Genomic DNA, 23,609 nt, shown 5'->3' with positions numbered 1-23,609 from the left:
GGCCGGGCAAAGCAGGAAGTGACGCCCCGGTTGCCGCGGCGATCAGGCGCCCGGAGCTGGGAGCGCGGCGCGGGCGGCGCGGCGATGCTGGCGGGCCGGGCCCCGCTGGGCGCCGCGGGCTGCGGCCGCCTCCTGGCAGCGGGGCTGCGGCCGCTGCTCTGCGGGCTGCCGCCGTGCTGGGTGACGGCGGGGCGGCAGTACCCGGCCCTGCGGGTAGCGGAGCCCGCGAAGGAGAAGCGGCCGGTGCGTAAGGAGCAGCGGAGCAGCCTCGTGGTCCGCCGCTTCATCGCCTGCCCGCAGCTGGCTCGCACCGTGCGGCGCTGCCTGCGGCGCGGAGCCGGCGCCGGCCCCGGCCCGCAGCCCCTCCTGCTCGAGTTCGCTCCTGGTGAGCTGCCCCGAGGCTCCGGCGCGCCCCAGTGACCTTGGGGGGGTCAGTGCGAGCTGCCGCCCTCGCACCGGCCATGCTGGCACCCCGGGCCCGCCAAGGGCTGGGGCTGGGCCCGGGGCACTGCCTCTCCCGGGATTTCGGGCGGGGATGGCAGCTGCATTGCGGGGATGGCAGCTGCATTGCGTTCCGGCGCTGCCCCGGCCGGAATCCCGGCTGGGGGCTGTCCCGGACCCCTGGCCCGGCACCTTCCCGGGACATCTGGGTGTGCCTGGGGGGGTCCATTTATGCAGAGCAGCCTGGAGTCACTCCTGTTAAAACTTTGCTGTAGAGTGACCAGAGGTGAAATTTTCTGTCAGGGAATGCTGTGGTTTTGTAGGCGAGCTTTATCAGTAAAAGCACACCCGGGATTATGAGCCATGGCAAAATCACTACAGTTACCTAATGGTCGTTTTTTTTTTTTTGTTTTGTTTTTTGTTTTTTTTTTAACATTTCTGCAGAATGTGTTCTAAGGATAATATGGGTAAGGTTTCACAGTATATTACAGTTGGCAGAAGAAAAAATAATAGAAACGTTGTCTCCAGTGCTGCTCAGTATGTAATTATAACGCTGTGATTAATGTAATACAGTGAGCAATCTCGGGCATGCTGCCTATAAATCATTTCTCTAACTCTTGTTTTGGAGCGTGTTTAACAAACATAAGCTATCTCCTGTTGAAGGTGATATGTCCCAAGTGTTGTGTTGGGAAAACTACTAAAGGCAATCACTTAGAAATAAAAACGCACCTCTAAAAATAATTTTTTTAAAAGTTTTTCTTTATTTTCCTACCTAAGGTCCTGGAATTTTGACTCGATCTCTGCTTGATGAAGGTTTTAGAGTGGTGGCTCTGGAAAGTAACTCAGATTTTCTTACAGACCTAAAGGTATGCTTTTGATTCTGTTGCACGTTTCTAAAACATAATTAAAGGGAAAATGAGACATTAGCTTCAATTGTTGTATAATTGTTGGAGCCAAAAGGAATTAGGCAGTGATTGTTACTTGCAACATCTGACATAATGCCTAATAACAGTATGTAGCTTTGGTATTGTACATCACAAATGCAGATTATTTTTAAATTAATTTGGCATTTTGTGTATGTAGGAATTAAAGTTCATACGTAGTCTTTCTATGCATAAATTGTATATGTAAATTTCTATGGATAAATTTGAAACTAATCAGAGTCATTGTAGATGTTTATGTTTAAGCAAGAGTTCTGTATGAAGCTGTAAGAAATCTGCAAAAATACTCTTAGTTATTTTGATTATTTCACAGATTTTTTTAATCTGTTTTCCTATAATTGACACGTATGTTGTCCTCTCCTGCTTACCTGGGCTTTGCATGGATTCACAGCAGGTCAGACACAGAGCTGCAGAAAGTTGCTCTAGAAGCTTTGCATTACAGTGCTGATTTGAAACCAATGACTTTCACCTGACTTAATGTTGACCTGACTCTTGTTGACCAGACAACAATTTTAGGTAGTACTTGAATGCATTTTTTGTTTGGGTTGCATGTTTTGCAAAACTAGTTACGTATCCAGATTTCTTCAACTAAAGTTATTTTTATTCAGTCCCTAGAGAATAGCCTGGATGGGCAGTTAAAGGTGATTCATGGTGACTTCTTCAGACTGGATCCTTTGACAAAGGGAGCTTTGAAACCACCTGCTGTGTCTTCTGACAAACTTTTTGAAACCATGGGTGTAACAGCAGTTCCTTGGAGGGCAGGTATATATTTACAATCCCACATGTTACAAACATGTTTTTGAAGGATGCATAGGCAGTTTGGCAAAACCTTTGGGATTTGCTTGATGTATATGTTCTATTTAACACATGTGCTGGATTAATGCATAATGCTTTCTACATTTCAGCTTTACTTAAGACTAATGATAGCTTTAGAACTCTCCACCCCCTCATGGCAATATCAGATAATTAGGTATTTTCTTGTCAAAGTTTTAGTCTAATGCAAACTGGGCTTAGCTTTGGCTAAGGCTTGAATTGTATTCGTTCTTGAACAACATGAACTCACAGACTTTATTTTCTTAATTGTTTATGGTTTAGACATTAGAATTAATGAGATGGTCTAAGACATGCTGCAAAATTTTAAAGACACTTCTGCTATTGTGTTAAACAGATATTCCTTTGAAAATTGTTGGAATTGTACCACAACACCTGGAAAGAAACAGACTTTGGAGACTTATTTTTGCCATGTATGAATGCAGTTCCATATACAGATATGGAAGAGTGGAACTCAACCTCTTTATAAGTGAAAAAGAGTATACGGTATGTGCAAGGCATTTTACAGGTAATGAAGGGTTAGTGCTTCACAGAACAGAAACCCATTTATATTGTATATTTAATGTTTTTGCTAGTGAATTCTTTTTCTACCAGAATTTTTAAGTGTTTTCAGTTTCCTACTTGTTTGCTTTATGCAGTGATAGTACTATTAAGAAACATTCTGTTGTCATATAACCACAGATCTTACGAATGTGAAGACTGGTCCTTGAGAAGTTTATGCAGCAGCAGACTAGCTGCTTTCCATTATAAATTGTGAGGTGATTAAATTCTGTGCCATACTTTTTGCAACAAGTTTGTTTACTAGTTGCAGGTTAGTTAATGAAGACTGAATTCAAAACACAAGTGAAGAGGATTCCAAGTCATAAATACCAATACAGTGAGATGCACTTGTCCTCTTGAGTTGTTTTGTGTGCAGTACTGAAAAGACAAAGGCAAAATATGATTTACACTCGTTTTTATTAATGATCTGTATGCTAATGTGCAGAGCCTTTTCTGGATTACATATTCCTAATTTATGCTGTCCCAAAGCTCTAGAACTGTACTTACACTTCAAGGATGCCTTTTGTTTCTCTCTCTCCATGAACCTGGGAGGTTTATACAGAATCATAAACCTGTAATTACTTGAAGTAGACAAGGACTTCTAGGTCTGCTTAGACAACCAGTGTTGTGTCTAATATCCAAGTGAAAAAAATTAAACGTTTTAAGAATATTCTTCTGTGAAATGACAGGTTGGACACTACTTAAATACCCACTTGTATGGTATGTTTAAATGGTCAGATTTTTTACTAAATACAGGGCAGCCTATTCATTTAAGGCAGTTCCGGTTTCATATTTTGTTTTTTTTTTTAATTAACTTTTCTCGTTATAAAGTGAACTCTGTTACATAAGAGTTGTGTAGTAAAAGCTATTGGAACCTTCTTTAACTAGGCATTTGTTGATTCCTTTCTGTTGGTTTTTTTGGCTTTTTGTCATTTGACGAGGCTGTGTAAATCTATTATACGAAGTTAAATCTCTCTGCTACAATTTGCTTCTTTCCTTGCCCTTTTTGAGAATAAATACAAACTTTTCTTTTTTTCTTGCCCTAAGAGTTGTTTGATTTGTAATGCTGATCGCGATGATGACTGTGCAAGTTGCTTAATGTTCAGTGTGGTCACTTGATGTACTTTGCTTTGAGTGTCTTCTTGAGAATATTATCTTATCAGTACAAGCTGATAACTCTGCCAAAGTTATGGTTTTTGTATGAAATCTGATCCTTATTTATTTTCTGAGTGAAACTTTTCTGCCTTAAAAGGGACCAGAAAGCATATACTGGAGATTCATACATAGTTTGGTTATCCAAATAACTGCTGTGAAGAAATACTTCAAATATTATAATGTCTTCTAGCCCTGTTTTCTGACAAGATATACTAAAATAGCACAAAGCACGTGTTGAGGCCTAGTGTAACTTTACGTTGGAATTTTAGACTTAACTGAATTTCATACTGTTTTATATATACATGTGGATTTTGCTTAGATAAAGACACAGACTTGGTTTTCACAACAAAAATGCTCTTTGCCATTGTTTTAGGTATTAACAGCAAAGCCTGGGAGGTCGAAGATTTATCAAGCACTTACTGTACTTGCACAACTAGGGTATGATATTGAATTACTGCATAAGGTAAGAGTTTTGTACCAGCTGATACGGCCTAATGCTGTGGACATGAATTTAGAAAAGGGTTTATAGTGGTTTACCACTGTAAACTAATTGGAAGCTAATTTGATGTTTAAATCAGTTCTCCAACTGTTGAAAACTTCTGTAAAAAGCTGAAACATAAAGCTTTATGTTTTGTGTAAAACTCTTCCAATTAAGCAACATTGTTATTCACTGTGATGTCAGTGTGTTCACTGCAAGCCATTGTACTAAAAAACGTTTATTCTCAGATTCTGGTAGATTAAAAAAAAGATGTTTACACACCAGATAAACATTTTCCATTTTACCAATGGTTGTGTGAAACTAGAAGTCTGCTTTTCCAATCTGTCATAGACTGTGCTTTGTTATATCCTCTGAATTTTGCCATCATGTATGCTTTTGACTTCCTAAGGTGTGTTCAGTACAAATTTTTTTGAGTCTTGGTGCTTTAATGTTCCAAGCAGACCTGCTTCTCCTACTAGTCAGTATCTTCTTACTTTGTGAAATGTGCTATGGTTTAGTTTTAAAAGTTTTTTTTATGTTGTCCACCCAGTTCCCCATGAGCACCAGGCCATCAACTTTTAGTTAGTTTATGCTTTTCAGATTCATCTTTGTGCTCTGCTTTTCTAGGAACTTACCTTCATAGTTTAAATGTTTTGCTAATCTGAAATTAGGTTTCACTGTATTGTCTTCTAAATACCTTATACTACAAGGTATACATTAAGGTAAATATTAAGAAGTTGAAGAATAGTACTTTTTGAAGGTGGTCACCTGACTAACAGGGAAAAAGTGGAAGTGGACGCATTTGATCTCTTTTGCCTCAGTCTTTAATAATACTGATAAGCCTTAGGCTGCCTGGCCGCCTGAGCAAAAGAACCATGAGTGTGGGAACAGTGACTTTCCATTTATGGAGGCTGAAGCTGTAAGGGACCAGCTGTATCAGCTGAATGTTCTCAGGTCCTTGGGGCCTGATGGAATTCATCCCAGAGTCCTGAGGAGCTACTGAAGGTATGGCAGGACTTCTCTCAGTCAGGTACCAAAGGTCTTGGGAGGCTGAGGAGGTCCCTGCTGACTGAAGCTGCCCAAAGTTATTCCCCATCCTCCTACAAAGAAGAAAGTGAGGGGAGACCCAGTGAACTCCAGACTTGTTAGTCTAACCTCAGTACCTGCAACCATTACAGAGTACCAGATCCTACTGGGTACTATGGAAAGGCATTTGAAGAATAATCAGGCACTCATCAGGCACAGTTAGCAGGGGTTCACAAAGCAAAGTCTGGTTTAACCCATTAGACACCCTCCTATGATAAGATCACCTGCCCTATGGATGAAAGGAAAATGGTGGATGCAATTTTTCTGGATTCTAGGGAGGCTTTTGATACTACCCCTCACAGCATCTTTCTGGAAAAGCTGTCCAGCTATGGGATGAGCTAGTTCAGGGTGTGTTGGGGGAAGAACTGGCTGAAGGACAGCGCTCAGAGGGCTGTACTGATTTGGGCTACACCTGGCTGGCCACTGGTCACCTGGGGCTGCTGGTTGGCAGCAGCTCAGTCTGAGTCAGCAGGGTGTGCCCTGGCAGCCAGGAGGGCAAACTGCACCCTGGGGAGCCTCAAACAGCATCATCAGTAAAGAAAGGTGGTGGTTGTCCCACTGAATTCAGTTTTGGTGCAGCCTCACCTTGAATACTTGGGCAATTCTGGGCCCCACAATTTAAGAAGGATGTGAAGGTCTTTGAGTGCATCCAGAGGACAGCAACAAAACCAGTGAAAGGACCAGAAGGAATGTCCCATGAGGAGCAGCTGAGGGCTTTGGGCTTGTCTTGTTTGGAGCAAAGGAGGCTGAGGGATGACCTCACTGCTCTCCACAGCTTCCTGAGGAGGGGAAGGTGAGAGGGAGGTCCTGAGTTCTTCTCCCTGGTATCCACTGACAGCATATATGGAAATGGTTCAAAGGTGTGCCAGGGGAGGTTCAAACTGCACATTAGCAAGCACTTCTTTACGGAGAGGGGGTCAAACTCTGTGAGAGGTGGTCGATGCCCCAAGCCTGTCAGCATTTAAGAGAACATTTGGACAGTGCCCTTTTTATAATATGCCTTAGATTGGCCAGCCTTGAATTGCTCAGGCAGTTGGACTAGATGATCACTGTAGGTACCTTCCAACTAAAATAGTCTATTCTATTCTAACAAAACACTTGAATTCCATAATACATTTGCTTCCTCCCATAGGAACCTTGGTCTTCATTTGCAACTAGTTTGAAAAATGGGGGACTGGCAATACCAAAAACTGGGGTAAGATTGTTGTGGACACTTTTCTTATGAAGATACAGTTAAACTACTTTTAATTAAAGGTTAAAGAACTTCATAGCAGCATTTATAGATGAATTTTTTAAGAACTATTCTAATTAAAATTTAAGGCAGTATAGAGAATCATCAAAAGTGGAGTGAAGAATTGTTGTTATTATAGAAACTGAAATAAAAGAATATCTTTATTGTCTGTGATGGAAAAAATATAGTGAATAAACAGCATAAGGGAATATGAATAGGTAAAGTATTTCTCAGAGAAAGTTACTGATGGTCACATCTACCTGCTTGAACAAAATAAGCGTTATCACGGTTAATAACACAATCAGTATGCTGCTGGTTTTGATTAAAATAGTTATTCACATGTCTATTATAGATTTCATGTGCAAGTTAATTGTGGGAAAGCATGAGTCTCCAAACTTAAATCTGAGAAGTGCAAAAATACCTTGTGTAAAGTTATTTACTTCTCTCCTTTGGAGAAGTAATGATGTTCCTTTGTAAAATAAAGGAATATTCCTGTTTAATTTTGGTAATATAAAAGCATGTTTACTTCAAAATATTATGTTTCACACTCCCCAGAAAACTGCTGTGGTGCTGTATTAAGTGTGGTTTACAATATTTCTGTAATAGGTAAATGACTGGGTGTGTCTGATATGCTTAGTTGTGCTGCTGAAAAGCCATGTAGAGGGGCCCATCAGGTGGGCTGTGCAAGATGTACTAGGACAGCTTTAGAAGTACAAATGTCAGATCTAATATATCCATTGCTGCCAATACAGAAGTACATTTATTTCAGTTGAAGACTCCACTTTGTCCCAGTTTAATAACATCCTCATGTTGCAGTAGTGTCTTAGTATTACACTCACATAATTGTCTTTATATATAAAAGGCAGGTCTGATACCTCGCATAGTATAGGAATACAATAGACCATGTAATGTCTTGAAAACTCACATCAAGCCTGTATTGTCGATTTCAACTAAGTAAGTCCAGTTTTAAAATATAGAAATAAACTCCAAGTGACAGAATGTTTCTTTGTTTTCTATTTCCTTTTCTGTTTGAGGCACAGGGAGGTGAAGCCTCATCTTCCAAAGAAATCATCTTGTTAAGACTTTTAATAAGAAATGTTACTGGTGGCAAAGATGAAACTTAGTTTAAGATAGATACTGTCTTAAAAAGTGATTTTTTTCAGTGACTTATTCTGTTTTTCTTGCAGCGGCTACCAAATGACCATTTGTGTTTGGTACGACTGACTCCTCAGCAAAATCTATTTACAGGAGGCTTGAAGCCCTCAAATGCATCTACCTTTATTTTCATGGTGAAACAGTCTTTTGCTAAGCCTAAGTCTAGACTTACTGATAGATTATAGTAAGTAAGAAAGTATTATAGTTTTTATACTTAAGAGAAATATATGAAAATATTAAAATATATTCCCAAAGCAGTATTTATTTACAGATTAAATACCGTCTTTTAAAAAAACTAATTAATTAATTAATTTTTAATTAATCATCATGTAGAATAGAAGATTTCATTTGTGCGACCTACTATGCAGTATTTTGGGGACTGTTCCTGTCAGGAAGGTTGACAATTATTTAGAATGTATATGTGCAGTAATTCCTGTACCTCCAGCAGCTTAGGTCTTGTATCTGCCAGAAGTTTTCACTTATTTTGCTGATAGAATGATAAAGCCACCAAGAGTTTTGCAGTTACAGAAATTAAAAGCTGAAAGAGATACAGCTTATAAGAGACATCAAAATACCACTAATGAAAACAGCTGAAGGTTATAGAAGGTGGAATGGAGATGTCCTCAAATGGCTGTTATCTAATTAAAAAATTAGGCTTTAGACTTTACCAATTACACAAACTATTCCTTATTCCTTATGATCAGTACATTTCTATTTCCCAGAAATGGAAGATGTTCACAGTTTGAAAAGCATTGACTTCTTGCTGATGAAAATAATGAACGTACTTCTCATTTGCTGATAATAGGTTATAAAAGTTAATTTCTAGAAAGGGGGAAAAAAATAAGCTACTAAATTTCAGTAACTCTCTTAGCAAAGACAAGTGCAAAGAGCTTTAATGGATTTCTTTCTTAAAGCTCAGTGGTATACCTCATCTCCACTTGATGCTTCAGTCAGGAAGTTGAAAGCTTCTAATATGCATCTTCTGTGTATTTATACACTTTTCCTGTTTGGGAAATAGTTAATGTATGTGCACATTTATAAAAGTACAGCTTTCATAGCAAAGATGTAGATGAAGGGAGGGTGGATACATCTGTTTATGTACAGAAGAAAATAGCTGGGAGGTGTAAGTCACTAGTTCTTGCTATACTGAGTCATCCTTAGCTTTAAATTCTCCAGCACTGAGACACCCTTTCTAGGCTGTAATGCCTGTTACTGACTTATGCATTTAGGGCGGATGAGAGAGAGCACCTATCCTGTAATGAGGAGGTTTGGTGGTTTGGTATTGCCTGTGTGTGCTGGGGGCTTTATTTACTATTTATGTGTTTTAATAGCAGAGGTTTCTTCTTGTATGCAGTATGGATTGAAAGTAACTTGTGTTGCAAGAAGAGGTTAGCTTCTTCTAGAGGATGTGAAAGAGTGGACCTTCAGATAATGTTTCTTGCTTTTTAATTTTTCACAGAAAGAAATGCTCCATTATGATTTTGTTTGTTTGTTTCAGTTCATGGAGCTTGGACAATAGTGACAAATTACTGAAAGCACTAGAAATTCCCAAAAATGCTGCAATGTATAACTTGTATCCAGAAGACTACAAGCGTCTTTTCGAGGCTTTGCAAAACTCCGATATGTTTGCTGAAACTTTCTTCCATGATGAAGTTTTGACAAGTACAAGGATCACGAACTTTTAAATCTAAAGCTTTTGGAAGATCACCTTTGCTTCTGGAAGATTACTTTGATAAAAAGTGATTTAAATAAAATCGAAGATACTGTTAGCTAGATGATTTCCTGTCCAAACAGGAAAAATTCAGCAAGTAACAAGAGCCCTTCTACATAGGATGAAAGCAATGAATTCACAGTTATCTTTCACAGTCCTATCTGGAATGGACAATCTTTGCAACTTTTGCAAGAGCTTGTTAGCTCGTGCTACTTTTGGATGTACCACTTAAATGCAACTTTTTGTTACACTGTTGCTGTATATGTACAACATTCGAAAAAAATTAACAGACCAAATTATTAGTTGTCTGGTTTTAATTTTAGTGCTTAATGATGTGAATGCCCTTTTGACAGATTCACAAAATACAAAGGTCTTCACAACCACTGAATCTACTACATTGTCTGTTTTTCTGAATTTGCAGCCTAAAGTCAACATAATGCTAATAAGTTAATAGTGGTGTGTTAATAGAAGACAAGGTAATGACAGGGTGATAAAACATTAACTGAGAGCTGCTTAAAATAAAGATTGTGATATCACTGAGGAAAAGTTGCAACAGTTATTTCTTTTGAAAAAACGGGAAACCTGTACAAGTTTATAATACAATACCCAAACACTTACATGTATATAAGGATTATTTTAGGTCTGAAAGTCACCAGACTATTGAGTGCTGTATAAATGATTTAAAAAAAATAAAATAATCTTACTTGAAACCTTTGCCAGTATCTTCCTTTAATGTGTAATATACGTACCAAAGATGCAAGACTACCACTGCATAAATAAATTTCTTCAAATGTGTGCTGATAACATTTCAAATATGAACAGAAAAAAAAGAAAATAGTTTTATTCTCATGCTGTTGGAAAGCAGCACTTAATGAACCAATGTAGCGACTAACACCGGGAGTCTGTAAGTGGAAGAAATGTTGCATAACTGGGAATTTGAAATGAGATTTAATGCTCAACAGAAATGCACCATTAGGGCTAAGTGTAAGCAATGTTTAGCCCTGATCACAAATTTGAAATGGAGAGAGAAGTGCCTGCCATTATAAAAATTACTTCAGTATTCATGGAAAAGATGGAAAAAGTGAAAATTACTATTGCATATAAATAAATACACAGGGAGTGAAAATTAACTAGGTCTATATATTTGATTAATTTATACTATCCACTCAGTAATTCCTACTGTTGCAGGATTATAGCTTTTTGTAGGATAATGTTGAACTTTCACTTCACTTTCAAATTTTAAATGGTATATAAAGGCTCGTCATACATTTCTGTTATGATTTTCAACCAACGCTGTACTATTTATGTTCCTTTCCTTTGCATAACTGCCTTTTTCTCCCTCAAGACTGATTTAATACCTCTGAAACATGAACCACATGTGATGGACTATCCAGTAGAACACTTTATGTGTTGCTCTTACTCTTACAATTTTTTTATGAGCTGCCCAAGAATGGTTTGGCATTCCATATTAAAGCACCAGTATATCATAGCTGGTATATTGATTGTAGCTTTTAGAGATGCTAAGTCTTTTCTAGTGGCCCTCATAATTTGTGCCATCTATCTGGGAAAGAAAATTATGACTGTGCTAGCAATTGCCCAAGCTTTTCCTACGTACCTATATTTAAATCAAAACAAACAGAAATAGAGACAGAAACAAACTTGGCCCAGTTAATGAGAAATGTTGCCACTTTAGGAGGTCAGTTAAGTTGAACTCTACAGTCAATTCACTTTTGATCTAGAAGGAGGATTTTCGACCTTGCAGTAATTAACACAGTAGACGTTGTGATAAGGGGTTGTTAAGGTGGAATGTGTCTGGACTGGCTACTAAACCTGTTCAGCATCGGATATGAGAGCTCAGCTTTGCAGGTTAATGATAATGTTGACAGAAATATCAGCATAAAACTTGAGAAACAGATTGTGTGGTATAGTTTAAGATGTGCAAATGTGATAGGAAGGAACTGAGGCTTCCTGAGAAGCATGTTGAATTAATTGTTTTGTCAGGCTGAACACAGTCTGTGGGGCTGCAGATTGAAAACTCCAACCTGAGCTTTGTATGATTTTAATTAGCAAAGCCATACCTTTCTTCTGTAAACATTGAGAAAATGGAAATACCAAGTAGCTTTTCTGGAAAGGACAAATCAGTGGGAGATGTTTATTCACTCACATAATATCCTTGTTTAACAGCTATTGCATCTTTCCTTGTGTGGGCTGCTTAACTTGTCACTGCTAAAAATAGGCACACGGACTCTTCCAGCTGATAGAACCCAACATGCAGCAAGCACATGGAGCCCAAGGGAAATTAGGGGTAGTTAAGATACACCAAATGAAACAGTCGATTACTCATAATGAAAGTCTTTAACCACTGATGCGGTTGATCCTATTGATACGACCCCAAATAAACAAATATCTCAGAACTTCAGAACTTCAACTTGCTTCTCTTGCTTGAAGGAAATGGATGTGTTTGAGACAGGGAAGATACAAAGTATCTAAAGTAGAATGGTTTGGTAAATTTCCCAGTAAAAAATCAACAGATAAAATCTATGTGAAATTTATTATGAATTTGTGCTTAAAATGCTTCTGCAATGATCTTTAATTTAACATTCTAGAATCAATTTTTCACTAGCACACCAACACAGAAAGTGAAGAGATACGTGTTCAAAAAAGATTTGTCTGTACTTACAACCTTTTAACTAATTAATTGATAGCTATTTTATACTGTTAGTGACACAGATTTTGTACAATCCAAAATTTAACATTTTGTGTTTTGAGCCATATTTTGATCCCAGAAAAAAAAAAATCCATTTTGTGCCGTGTTGTTTGGAATGGCTATTGCGCATTTATGAGTAAGGAGCAGAATTTGAATTATTTCATTACTGCAGCTGTTTCTCTAAATTCATGTAGTAAAACATGCTGTCCTGAGATAGAAGAGCTAAAGCTCCACCACAGTGTCTCCTGGCAGTAAGGACATATGACTAATTCAGCAGCATCAGCCACAATTAAGTGATATTTCCTACAAAACTGCCCTCATTACACTCCTTGATAGCTGCTTCCGTCCAGAATGTGTCATGTACTTCAAACAGCTGCTGAGAAGTCTGACCTGTTTATCAGTGTATGACTTGGTCATATAATAACACCATGCTGATAAGAGGGATTAAATTAAACTAAATATATTCCTGGGCTAAATAACTACTTACTGGGATATATAGCCCTAGTATCATTATGCTTTTGAGAAAATTCAGATTGATGATTCCAAAAGCATCAAAGTTGGGCATTCCATTGATCACCATTGCTCAAAGATTGCTGAATCTGCCCAGGCCCTTCTAGGCACATTCACCACTAACCTGCAGGTGTAGATATCCAGAAAGAGTTCTTCAGGCCCTGCATACAGATATCCAAATATCCAACACTGCCTTAAAATGTTTAATGCTGTGTTTGAAAGCTTATCTATACAGAAAATCTCTATTAATGCAATTATGTTTTCATATGACTTGAAATGCAATTTAAGCTAAAAGCTGTTTCGAAGCTTCTGTGGCTTATTTCCTGCACAACTTAAGCCAATCTGATGGAAATCCCTTTCTATGGGTATTCATACTTCAGATTTTCCTAGAGTAGCTGGGTTCTTTAAGGTTGTGATTTTTATTTTGTGTGTCAGTGAGACAGAAGACTGGCATTCCCTCTGACGTGTTTTTGTACTTTGCAAGGTTTTTTTATGTTACTGGACATACAAGTGAGAAAACTTGTCAAGAAAAACTGAGAAAATAATGAAAACCATATCTGGTATTATATATTCATATTAGCTCTTCCCCGAGTGCACTTTTTGCAGTTCATGGGTAGGCCTTTAGGTTCATGCTTTTTGTTTGACCATAAATTTCTTAAATTTATCCACTAATAGAGATAGATGTTAACTTCTGTTGTTTTTGGTACAGGTTTTGGGTGATGCCTGCTTAGAAACTGAAGCAGCACAGACAGGAAAATGCAGAATATTTAATAGGTGAAGAAGTAAAGCATACAGGCCAAATACAGAGCTAATTGCCTAATATTTTAATAACTACTAAGGTTAATTGTTGAGAAACTCACAGTATCACTGTAAACTAACACATTTTAAAAATCTGCTAGAAGAGCTAAAAATAAGCATAGTAATATGCATAATGATTTCACTAACAGCAAGACTGCTGTCAGTTCTTTTGGTAATGAATTACATCATTGCAGCATTAAGCAAATGTCAAAATACATTTTTCTGTGAGAATCCTCTGGCTTTAGGTACCTTGGTTCTTCCTAATAGCAGTGTTTTAATATGCATATTACCATTCCTTATTACCTTGTTGCAACTTGGATGAAAACAATTGCAGTCTGAAATAATAGTCACTGAGGACAAAACGGAGTGGTTTTTAGCACTGTGCAACTGCTTGGTAGAACTGTTAGGTCTATGTCTCAGTGCTCTTTTATAGCACGAATCGACACTCCTTTCCAAAACACAAGCCCTACCTCCCTCTATAGGCGTGATAAGGAAAACCAGAGTCGATCTGCAGTTTAGCACATTTAGCCTGTGTCATGTGTGTAGTCTTCATAAAGGAATGCAAGTTACGCAGACCCGTAGAGAACGCACTTATTTCACAGGCTTTGAACACCAACATCTCAGACTAATGGCCTTAGTTAATTCTGCAAGTGTTTTGCTTTTTCCATTGTCACTTATCTGGTCCCTCTAACTCATGGTTCTGACAAAAAGTAAAAAAACTTGTGGTGTATGGAGTGCATTCTCAGTGAGAACCACCACCAGAGCTTAAAGTGCCTAGCAGCTACTGGCCCAGTCATATTTCTTTGCATTCAGATCACAGTGAGATACAGAAATACATCCAGATGCCATAATACAATGACTTTTTTGGGGATGTCTTTTGACTGAATCATTATCATACCACATCCTTTGTAAACCGAACTGTTTAATATTTTGTGTATAAGTATGGAAAGTGAGAGTGCCAGGTGGATGGAACCAGGCTGTGCTCAGTGGTGCCAAGCAATAGGACAGGAGGCAATGGCAGAAACTGATGGACAGGAAACTCCACCTGAATATGAATGTTATAAATGAGACAAAAGTCTCGATATTCAACAAAATTTAGATTGCTTTATTTGATATAGAAAGAGCAAGAAGTGCGCTGGGGAACATGAGGGCTCACCACCCACTCCACGCTCCACCGAACTTTGGTTTGCAGCCTCTTCTTATACTGTCGTTTCTCGTTGTAATCAATAATTTTTGGGCTTTTTGTTGTCATAAGCAGTGGTGGTTGACTAAACATCCTTACACAAATTCACAAAGCCTCTGGGCGATAATCAGTCACAGATAGCCATCGGGTCCTTGTAGATAACCACCAGAGAAGTTCTGGAAGTCTGGTCCTTGAGATAAGCAGTATTGATCAGACAAAGGCAGGAAGGGCTATTGGGAAGGCTGATTTTGCAATCTGGTAGCTGATACAACTTATTTGGAAAACATAACATAATATAACGTTACATAACATAATGAACCATAACAAGGTGATTTTAAACAGAATAATTTTATTATATAATTTCCTTTATCTAGTGTCCATGCTTCACTTCAGAGCTTAGTATTCTGGTTTATACAAACCCCAATGCTTTTGTGATTAACACGAATCTTTTATCAATTATCACATGAAGAAAAGCTTCATTACTGCGTAGGCGGCTGAGCACTGGAGCAGATTGTCCAGAGAGGCTGTGGAACGCCCCTGACTGGAAATATTCAAGATCCCACTGGATGCAGACCTGTGCCCTGGGCAGGGCCACTCCGCCAGGTGACGCACTGTAGTCCCTTCCAGCCTGACCCACTGTGGGTTTCAGTGATAAGGACTATTAACTGCCTCTTCTAGCATGCCCTGCACCTCTCAGTACGGCTGCGCTGTGCTGGCCCAGGACACAAACCCGGTGTTCCGTAAACCCCGGGCTCCACGCCCGCGGGTCCAGCTCCTGCCCGCCGCAGAGCCCGCCCGGGCCTTGCCCTGACCTAAGATGGCGGCGGCAGCGCCCGGTCACGTGCGGGCGGGCGGGGCGGCCCGCGCCCTCCTCTCCGGTGGCGGCGGCGGCGCGGCAGGATGGAGCCGGCGGCGCTGGAACGCTTCCATAGCCCGGGCAAGGGCAGCGGTCTCCGCTCCCGCAGGAGGGTGCGGCCCGGAGAGCTGCTCTACCGCGACGTGCCCTTCGCCTACGTCCTCACCAAGGAGCAGCTGGGCAGCGTGTGCGAGCGCTGCCTGCGCAGGTAGCGGCGGGAACGCGCCGCATTGCCGCCAGCCCCGCCCCTTCCGCCGGGGCGGGGCCGCGCTGTGCCTGCGGGGCCGGAGTGCGGGGAGGGACGGGACGGGATGGGATGGGATGGGATGGGGAGACGAGACGAGACGTGCTCCGGGGAGGAGTTCGCTGTGCAAGGCTCTGCAGCTATGTGCTGCCAGGGCTGAGCTGCGAGGCTTGCCGCTCTCTTTAACTGGGGGCTTTTTATTTTAAAGCGGCTTTTTTGAAGATGTCGCCTCTTCCCGGGCGCGGGCAGTTCCTGGGCAGGGTTCCCGGGCTGGCAGGAGGCGGCAGTGCCGGCGTGGCCCGGGGTTTTCCCGTCGGGCCGGCGGCGGTGGGAGGGTCCCGGCTCCGCTCAGGTGCTCCCTGGCCGTGAGGCGGGGAGAAGGGAGCCGTGCCCTGGGCGCGTATGGAGCTGGGAGTGCTCCAGCCTCCATGAAATAGGCAGCGGGCGGTGTTGCAGTTTGGTGTTAGCTGCCCGGGTTTATCCTGGCTTTGAGACGTGCCGTCAATGAGTTCCTGCCTTCCTCCCGCAAATCCTTGCAAGTGGAAACTGACAAACGTACAGTAACTTTCTGTGTTTAGAAGGAAACAAACAAAACTGCTTTTCTAATCTGGAGCAGTTTCCCAGCACACTGGATTGTGGTAGAGCTGTTAAAGGAACACCTGTATATTAATACCTATCTGTATATTAATTCCTGAAACATACTGCTAGAGAGAAGCTAAACCCCTGTATAGTTGCCAAGACGTGAAGAAGAGAGATAGGAGAAAATTCGACACTGCTAACTTTTTTTTAGGTTTTTGCTCTGGTGGTTTGTTTTTTGTTTTTTGGTTTTTTTTGTTTTTTTTTTTTTAATTTGGGCTGTAGGTTTTGTTTGTTGAAACAGTCCACGTGATTTGCTTCATATCCATTACGGGGCATCTCGGCTTCTATTTAAAGATACGAGATTTCTCATTTAATCAAAGAAAAAGTTGCCAATGTATTCCAGGTGATGCTTTCCTCTTGTAAGATGCATCTTGTTATCTTCAGCATATTGAAAAATAACCCCAACCAAAGCAAAAACTCCTCCAAAAAAAACCCTAAATAAATACCAAACTCTAAAGATTTTTAGCTATTATATCTGTGAAGTCTGACTTGTGACATCAGGGTCCTTTGGGGTGGTGACTGAACATTTCCCACTTGAATTTGGGAGAGACTTCAGACTTCAGAAGACAGGCTGAGGTCAGCAACAGGTGGAATAAAAGTGAATCTGAGGTGTTTGGATGTAGACGTGCAACCAGGGCATGTTTTATAGGGAGAAATAATGGTATTACCAACTTGTTATATCACGAGAGGTTATTAATTTGTGGTTTCTTTTTTTTTTTCCTATATAATGATAGGAGTTAAATTTTAAAAAGTAAATAGGGAAGTCAAAAGTATATTTCCACTAATCTCTCTTCCTTTGCAAAATATGCTGTGGCTAGACAAAGTTTATGGATAAAGATTGTCCAATTAGACCTCTATCTAATTAAAGGAGCTATATACATCTATACAGAGATTTCAAAATTTTTTTTTTTTTTTTGTAATGTATAGAAATTAGGCAAATGGTGAAGCACCACTAAACTGTAATATGAAATAGAACTGTTTCATCGATCTGGATGAATCTGGTGTGGTCTTAGCTCAAAGTGAGGCATCAGAAAAATGTTACTTCTCTCTTCCAGGACTAGAGACAAAAATCACGCCATCCGCTACTGTTCCTGTTTTTCACTCTGATCGTTAGGTGGCAGTACAGGAACACACAAAAAAAAATCTAGTTATTAACGTTGATTTAGTGTTTTAGCAATCCTTTTATATATGCAATTAATGTTTGAGATTTTACATTGTGATATGTAATTCTATGCTTGCATTTGTGTCTCGGCTTGTAGTAGAGGATGTTTGGTGCAGTTTTAGGCTGTATGAGAATTGCTGGGTGAGCCACAAGATGGGTGGTGAAGAGCAGAATATCTTCCTTTTGGACTGAGAGGCAGCATGGTCTTGCCAGGATTTGGGCTCACAGGCTTGTGATGCTGCTGACTTATTCTGTGATCTTGGCCTAGTTCCTACAGCAAGGGTGTGATGTACCAAAGCAGGGTAAGATTGGCTGTTGGGGGCAGTTTGCTGCTCTGTTTTAGAAAGGAAAGCTCAGATAGTGACGTAGTTCTGCTTAGTCTTAACTCAATTAAAGTGAATAGTATTGTGGATTTCAAGTGCTGAAGTGTTTATATACAAGGACGTATTTAAATACACAATGCATCTAATGGTAGAAAGATTAACAACCCTTCCTTATCTTACTGGGCTGTTGGTACTGTTTTTATACTGACAGTAAGTTTTTGGGTTATTGTTGTTAGGTCTACATTTTATGTAGAGCAGATGGCAGATTTTTGTCACTGTCTCCTCTTTTATGTTTTCTTCTTATTTCAAATAGAGCACTGTATTTTCTAATGAAGAGGTTCATGGTTTTTTCCTATAAGGCTGGGCTAAAATGCTCTGCTGTAGATGGTTTAATATGATAGCATAGCTGTTTGAATGGTATTCTGTTAGCAATTATAAAAAATACTATCTGGAAATAGGATACATGATAAATACTTGCTCTGAAATACAAATTTTGATTGAGTATTTTTTGAGTGACAGTGTGTATTTCTATGGAAGCAATGTCTTGGGAAAACATGATGTATTGCATTATGGTATGTTTTTTGCAAGAGTATCTGTAGTGTGATAAAATTTGAATGGCCAGCATTTTTTCCAACAATCTCCTGAGGAAAGCAAGAGAAAATATTTTTTTCTCTTACTAATTAAAAGTTTTCTTTATGGTTTCTTCCATGCTTTAATGCCTCTTTAATGTTGGTCTGATTCTCAGATTTTGAATTCAAAATATACCCAGCCTCTTATAGATTGGAATCAAAATGAAGTGGAAGTCAATGATACCTCTGGTGTTTGTTTTTCACAAAACATTTCTGTGATGCCTTGTAGTTAAAAGAATCTGCTGCAAGAAAATGTAAGTCCTAGTTGATACTGAGGAATGAAGAAAAAATCTTTATAGAATCCTAGTCTCAGAAAAAGTCGGAAAAAAAGGTAACACCATCCTGTTTCAAAATGCTATATCATTTATGCCTTTGAGGGAAATGAATATGTGAGAATAAGTAATGAACAACATTATGTATAGACTATGAAATAAAAGGCATTAGTGTTTCTTGTTTGGTAAAGTCAGAGGTTCAGACTCTGGAAGTGGGTTAAGAGGAAGTATGTGTTTTTGAATGACTACAAGTTTTCTAAACATATTTTGAAAGAGAAAAAACATTAAAGCTAGGAGTGGTAATAAGCTAGATGTGATAGCAAACATTATTGCAGTATGGGAAATATAACCAAGCCTGAACAGTTGGGTGATTACAGGGTACTAAACACAGGCCAGCAATTATCTGCTCCTTGCTTGATTTCACCTTATTTAAAAATAGCCAGATGGAAACATCTTTGCATTCAGTCCTGTGTCTTCAGCATTGACACGCTCTTAAGTTGGCTGCTTTGTTATTATTATTATTGTTATTATTATTATTGCTATTATGACAACATTATTGCTGCTAATACAACATTGTGTTTCTTCATCACCATGAAAGCTGGCATACAGTTGTTAAAGTATAGTGTCAGAGTTAATGGCAGCCCTAAGGTACAGAAATACCGTTAGTTCAACCATGGTATGGAATTTTTTAAGTAGAGAGAAGCAGGGTTTGACTCGGAAAGAGAGTGACAGGGGGGATGGTTGTGATTGCATGGTCCTTCCTACCACTGTGCCTGTGGCTTCGAGTGGTGTGGTTCTGCTGAGGACACCTCGTTGTTAACTGTTCGAGTGAACCCCTTTCACACTGCAGCAGCGAGGTCAAGAGAGGAGAGGAGCTCATTATTTTGGCTCTTTAGCAATGAGAGTTCCTCCGTGAAGTTCTGTCATTCACTGATAAAGCTGAGATGCTTCCTTTAAGCACCAAAGAGAGTATCCCTTTTAGCACAGCACCTGAGTTCTGCTGCTTCCAGCTTTGCTGGGTGATTAGGTGCAAGCTAATGGATCCTCTTATTATGTGATGTTTAGCGTGTATGAGACTTCCAGTAATGCACAAGCCTATGAAAGCTACACTGCCTCCTTTTTTATATCTTTTGTTGCTGATTAATACAGAAATAGCTCTAAATTGAAACTAATTTCTTGAAAGCATCCTGTTTTGTTGCTCTAGGTGTTCCTACTATCCGTATATTTTGTTCTACAGGGATTCTAAAGTGTGGAAAATGAATATTTGATGATACATCCTCTGACTTTTAACTTTTCATCAGTTCTCATCAAATGAAAATAGTTAAATATTATAGTTCTTTAGATATAAAACAATATCCATATTTCATCGTTTGCTTGTATAAAAAGATGTTTTTCCCTCCTGTGGAATATTGTATTTCCATAGTTGGTTGTAGAATGGAACAACAATGTTTTTAAAATTCCTTAAACATATGTAAGAACATAATTCTTAGACTTACCACATAAATGAATAAAGTTGGTCATCATGACCTTGGTGCCATGTCAATATGTCAATAAAGTTTCTTAAATGTGAGACGTATGGTGTATTTGGTGTCCCTTCAGTGCCAGTCAAAATTCTAGACAGAGTTCTAGTAGTTTTCAAGATGTGAGTAACTTCTTACGGAGTAGAGGAATATAAAAAAAATCGTAGTAATCACAGTATGAGTATTAGGAGCAGGTATGTTTTTATGCTTCCAGGATAGGATAATCCTGGGAATAATATGCTGTAGTTTGATGGAGCATCCTGACAGTTAGGAGTGAGATTGCAGCACTGACCCTTGATGTACCTGAAGTGTGAAGTAAGAGCAAAGCATGTGAAACAAAATTGTATGTGGGATAGAAGCTATACAAAGTATTGTAATTTCAGGTTCTATGTACATTTGTAAGAATGTTTCCCAAGACCTGAGAAGCTGAACACCACCACCAATAATGTTTGTCTCTGTAGCTGAATGATAGCCTGAAAAAAGGCAGCATTTTCCTTAAAAGAGACTCTCCCGCCCCCATCTCAACTTGCTTCCATAGTATTGAAGCACTTTTTTATGAAAAGCAGCATAGGAAATGCTTTTTTTTCCTGCCCTCATGCCAGTTGGAGCCATAGAAGTGGCTTTCAGGCTGTTGTCCCATGCTGCCAGGAAAATCCTTTGTGAGAGAGAATGAAGATATAGACTGTGCTTTCCTTCATCCAGAGAAGGTCTGTAGCAGAAATTACACTTACAATCTCCATCTCCCATTCCTTCTATTTGGAGTCAGGTTGAAGCAGGGGGAAGAAGGAAGCTCTGGCATTCAGGATTGCATTCATAAGAAGTTGTCCTGGCTTGCCTGTTGAATTGGTTTACTTCCCTCACAGCACCCTTTTTAGTGTGGTCAGGAGTTTCATGTGTTACTGTTAGCAATATCCCTTGGTGGGTGTTTTTATCTGACTGTTCATTGATCCTAGAGGCTTGTTTTGAGAATGTAATTCATGTTCTGTTAGCTGTACCCCTTCTTCTCATTATACTGTATTTTGGTCTTCAGTTGGTGTCTCCTCACTGCTTTGGATGCTCTGAGTTTGCTTTAGGTAATATATGGGTCATGCTAGTCTCCTTCCTCCCCTATTTTGTGGTCTCAAGGCTGTTGTTCGTGTCTGCTGCTGCCAGTCTGGCTCTGCTCCTGTTAATAATAGGAGAAACAGAAAAGGGAGAGGCATTGTTAAAAATAAATTCTCTCAGGTCAAGAGTTTTTATTGCTGTGCCTGTCATTTATGGAAAATGAAAATTTTAGACATACTTTAAAGGGCCCTAAAGCTATAACTGTGTTGGGATTTTGTGTATACAATTTCATGCTTATAGTGCTCTGTAATTTGAAAGGTATTGTATCAAAATTGTCCTGTCAAGCTGTGACTGACCATTTAAGTTGTAGTCATCTTGTAGATTTTACTCAATTTACGTTTTACTGTGTGTCTGCAAGCCACGCCTGATACTGTATTTCTGTTCTGCATGGTGGAGTCCCTAATATTAATGTTTTAAAATATTAATATGCTCTGTATAAATACTTTTTGCTTGTGGTTATTGATAAAATGATGCAAATAAGTTTATGGAGTGGATTGTCTTTAGTATGCATTTCCTTAGGTTGAACTGTAATTGTGCAAGTACAAAATTATAATAAGCACTGGAAGGGAAAACATAAGTGATTAAAATATGGTAACCTCTAGCTAATGTAACGGCACAATTAGTTCCAGATATTTCCCAAAGAAAGTTTTTAATTGTGTGTGAGTTGCTCAAAGTTTTGTACTGCATTAGGAATTTATTGTTTGAATTCTTTAAGAACTGCTACTGATATCTTGTGCACAGGTATTGGAATTAATGAATTGTTAGTGGTTACTTCCATTGTGGCTGTCCTCAAAAGCCACTGTGTGCTTTTGCCTGTATCCTGTATGGGATGATGCTGATTTTCCTTGAAGAACCTTGTTGTCTTCAGTTACAACAACTGTTTTAAATTATCCAAAATTAGATAGATGAGGCTGATAGAATGTTCTGCATGTCTCTCTGCCCCAGTCATTCATGTTTTGAAGTGGGTTATGGATCTGCATGAGAAGTTACCTGTTGTGCTGGCTGGGAGCTGCTGAAAGGGCAGGCATTCTTACTGCTCTCCCGAGTCCTTGCTCTCCTTCCTGCGTGCACCTTCTGCTTCTCGTTTGGCACTTTGCTGCTCATATGACCTATGATACACTAGTGCAGAGAGATAAACTGGCAGAAAGCATACTTCACCAAAACAGAAAAGTCTTAGTGCTCTTGAATCAGCTTACTGCGGGGGAACAGAGCTGAAGTGGCCACTGAATGGAAGTCAAGGTCTGATGGTCGGGGCTGTGCTGTCTGGTAGTAGCTGGCCTTTAGTCTGCTGTAGCTAAAGAGGAAACTCTAAGAAGAACAGTTAGAGGAATTTCAGAGCTCTTATGGATGTCTTTTGGGGAAGTAGGGCTTCCAGGCATGCAGGATTGAGTGGCTTGTTAGTGCTGAGGACATTTTTTTCTGCCTTGTATCCCAGCCTAGTCCTGGACCGTGGGACTCCACTCTCATTTCTTTATGAACGCATGTTTTAGTCATATTTTACTTCCTCAGACGCATATCCTTGCTTCACTTTAGCAGAAGAAACACTGCAGACACTTGCAGTTGTTTCTTACCACAAAAAAAATACTTTCTCTTTGACTTAAGTCTTGGTTCCCTGGGAGTTTATCAACCTTTCTGACTTCATTTTTGAAACTGATTTTACTCATTTTGGGATCTGTGCTTAATTCCATCAATCACAATTCTCACAGCACCTCTGTGGCTGACTGGGAGATTTATTTTTGGAGGCCAAGGGAAAGTTTTGAATCATTCCTAAGGATGTCCTGATAACTCTAGGGTTGTTGTCAAGTGGCACAATTGGTTGAACACCAGTAATTCCTATTCATGCAATATTTAGCTTTCCTGTTTATCATCATAACTGCTAGCTGCCTTCAGCTCAGGGCTTGCTTTGCTATTGATTTCATTGTTCAATCTTAAATTAAAGGCTGAATATTTTTTTGAAGTATCTTCTTGGCCTCTGAGTTCTTCATCCTGCAGTCAATAGGTAGGAAATTTTGGCTTCACTCAGGGTGGGATTGCCCTGGCTGTTCACTTAGTGTTTGTGTGCTGACTGTGCCATCAGGTTTATGCATTCAAAG

At 39.6% G+C, this 23,609-nt stretch overlaps 2 protein-coding genes across 2 annotated transcripts in view; both read left to right on the top strand.

Annotated features, from left to right (window-relative positions):
* Window positions 1–19: 19 nt before the first annotated feature.
* TFB2M (transcription factor B2, mitochondrial) lies at window positions 20–10,279 on the top strand. The gene is made up of 8 exons (XM_014878114.2): window positions 20–385; window positions 1,219–1,307; window positions 1,991–2,144; window positions 2,551–2,699; window positions 4,282–4,371; window positions 6,605–6,667; window positions 7,891–8,042; window positions 9,357–10,279. Exons 1-8 carry the CDS (start codon window positions 85–87, stop codon window positions 9,541–9,543), a joined length of 1,185 nt encoding a protein of 394 aa, XP_014733600.1. The 5' UTR covers window positions 20–84; the 3' UTR covers window positions 9,544–10,279.
* A 5,156-nt stretch (window positions 10,280–15,435) lies between these two features.
* Window positions 15,436–23,609, top strand: part of SMYD3 (SET and MYND domain containing 3) — a 388,566-nt gene continuing 380,392 nt past the window's right edge. The window contains exon 1 of the mRNA XM_014878069.2: window positions 15,436–15,831. Within this exon, the coding sequence (XP_014733555.2) occupies window positions 15,668–15,831 (164 nt within the window). The 5' untranslated portion in view covers window positions 15,436–15,667. The remainder of the gene's footprint in view (window positions 15,832–23,609) is intronic.

This window comes from Sturnus vulgaris, chromosome 3, assembly GCF_052056855.1.
Source record: "Sturnus vulgaris isolate bStuVul1 chromosome 3, bStuVul1.hap1, whole genome shotgun sequence".
NCBI classification, from domain to species: domain Eukaryota; kingdom Metazoa; phylum Chordata; class Aves; order Passeriformes; family Sturnidae; genus Sturnus; species Sturnus vulgaris.
Note: the sequence above shows the minus strand (reverse complement) of the source record. Positions and strands in the feature narration are given on the sequence as shown.

Excerpts from the sequence above, each read along its gene's own strand:
- TFB2M (XM_014878114.2), top strand. The coding sequence starts at position 85 with ATGCTGGCGGGCCGGGCCCCGCTGGGCGCCGCGGGCTGCGGCCGCCTC. Across the intron at positions 386-1,218 it reads CCTGCTCGAGTTCGCTCCTG|GTCCTGGAATTTTGACTCGA; the intron begins GTGAGCTGCCCC and ends TTCCTACCTAAG. Across the intron at positions 1,308-1,990 it reads ATTTTCTTACAGACCTAAAG|TCCCTAGAGAATAGCCTGGA; the intron begins GTATGCTTTTGA and ends ATTTTTATTCAG.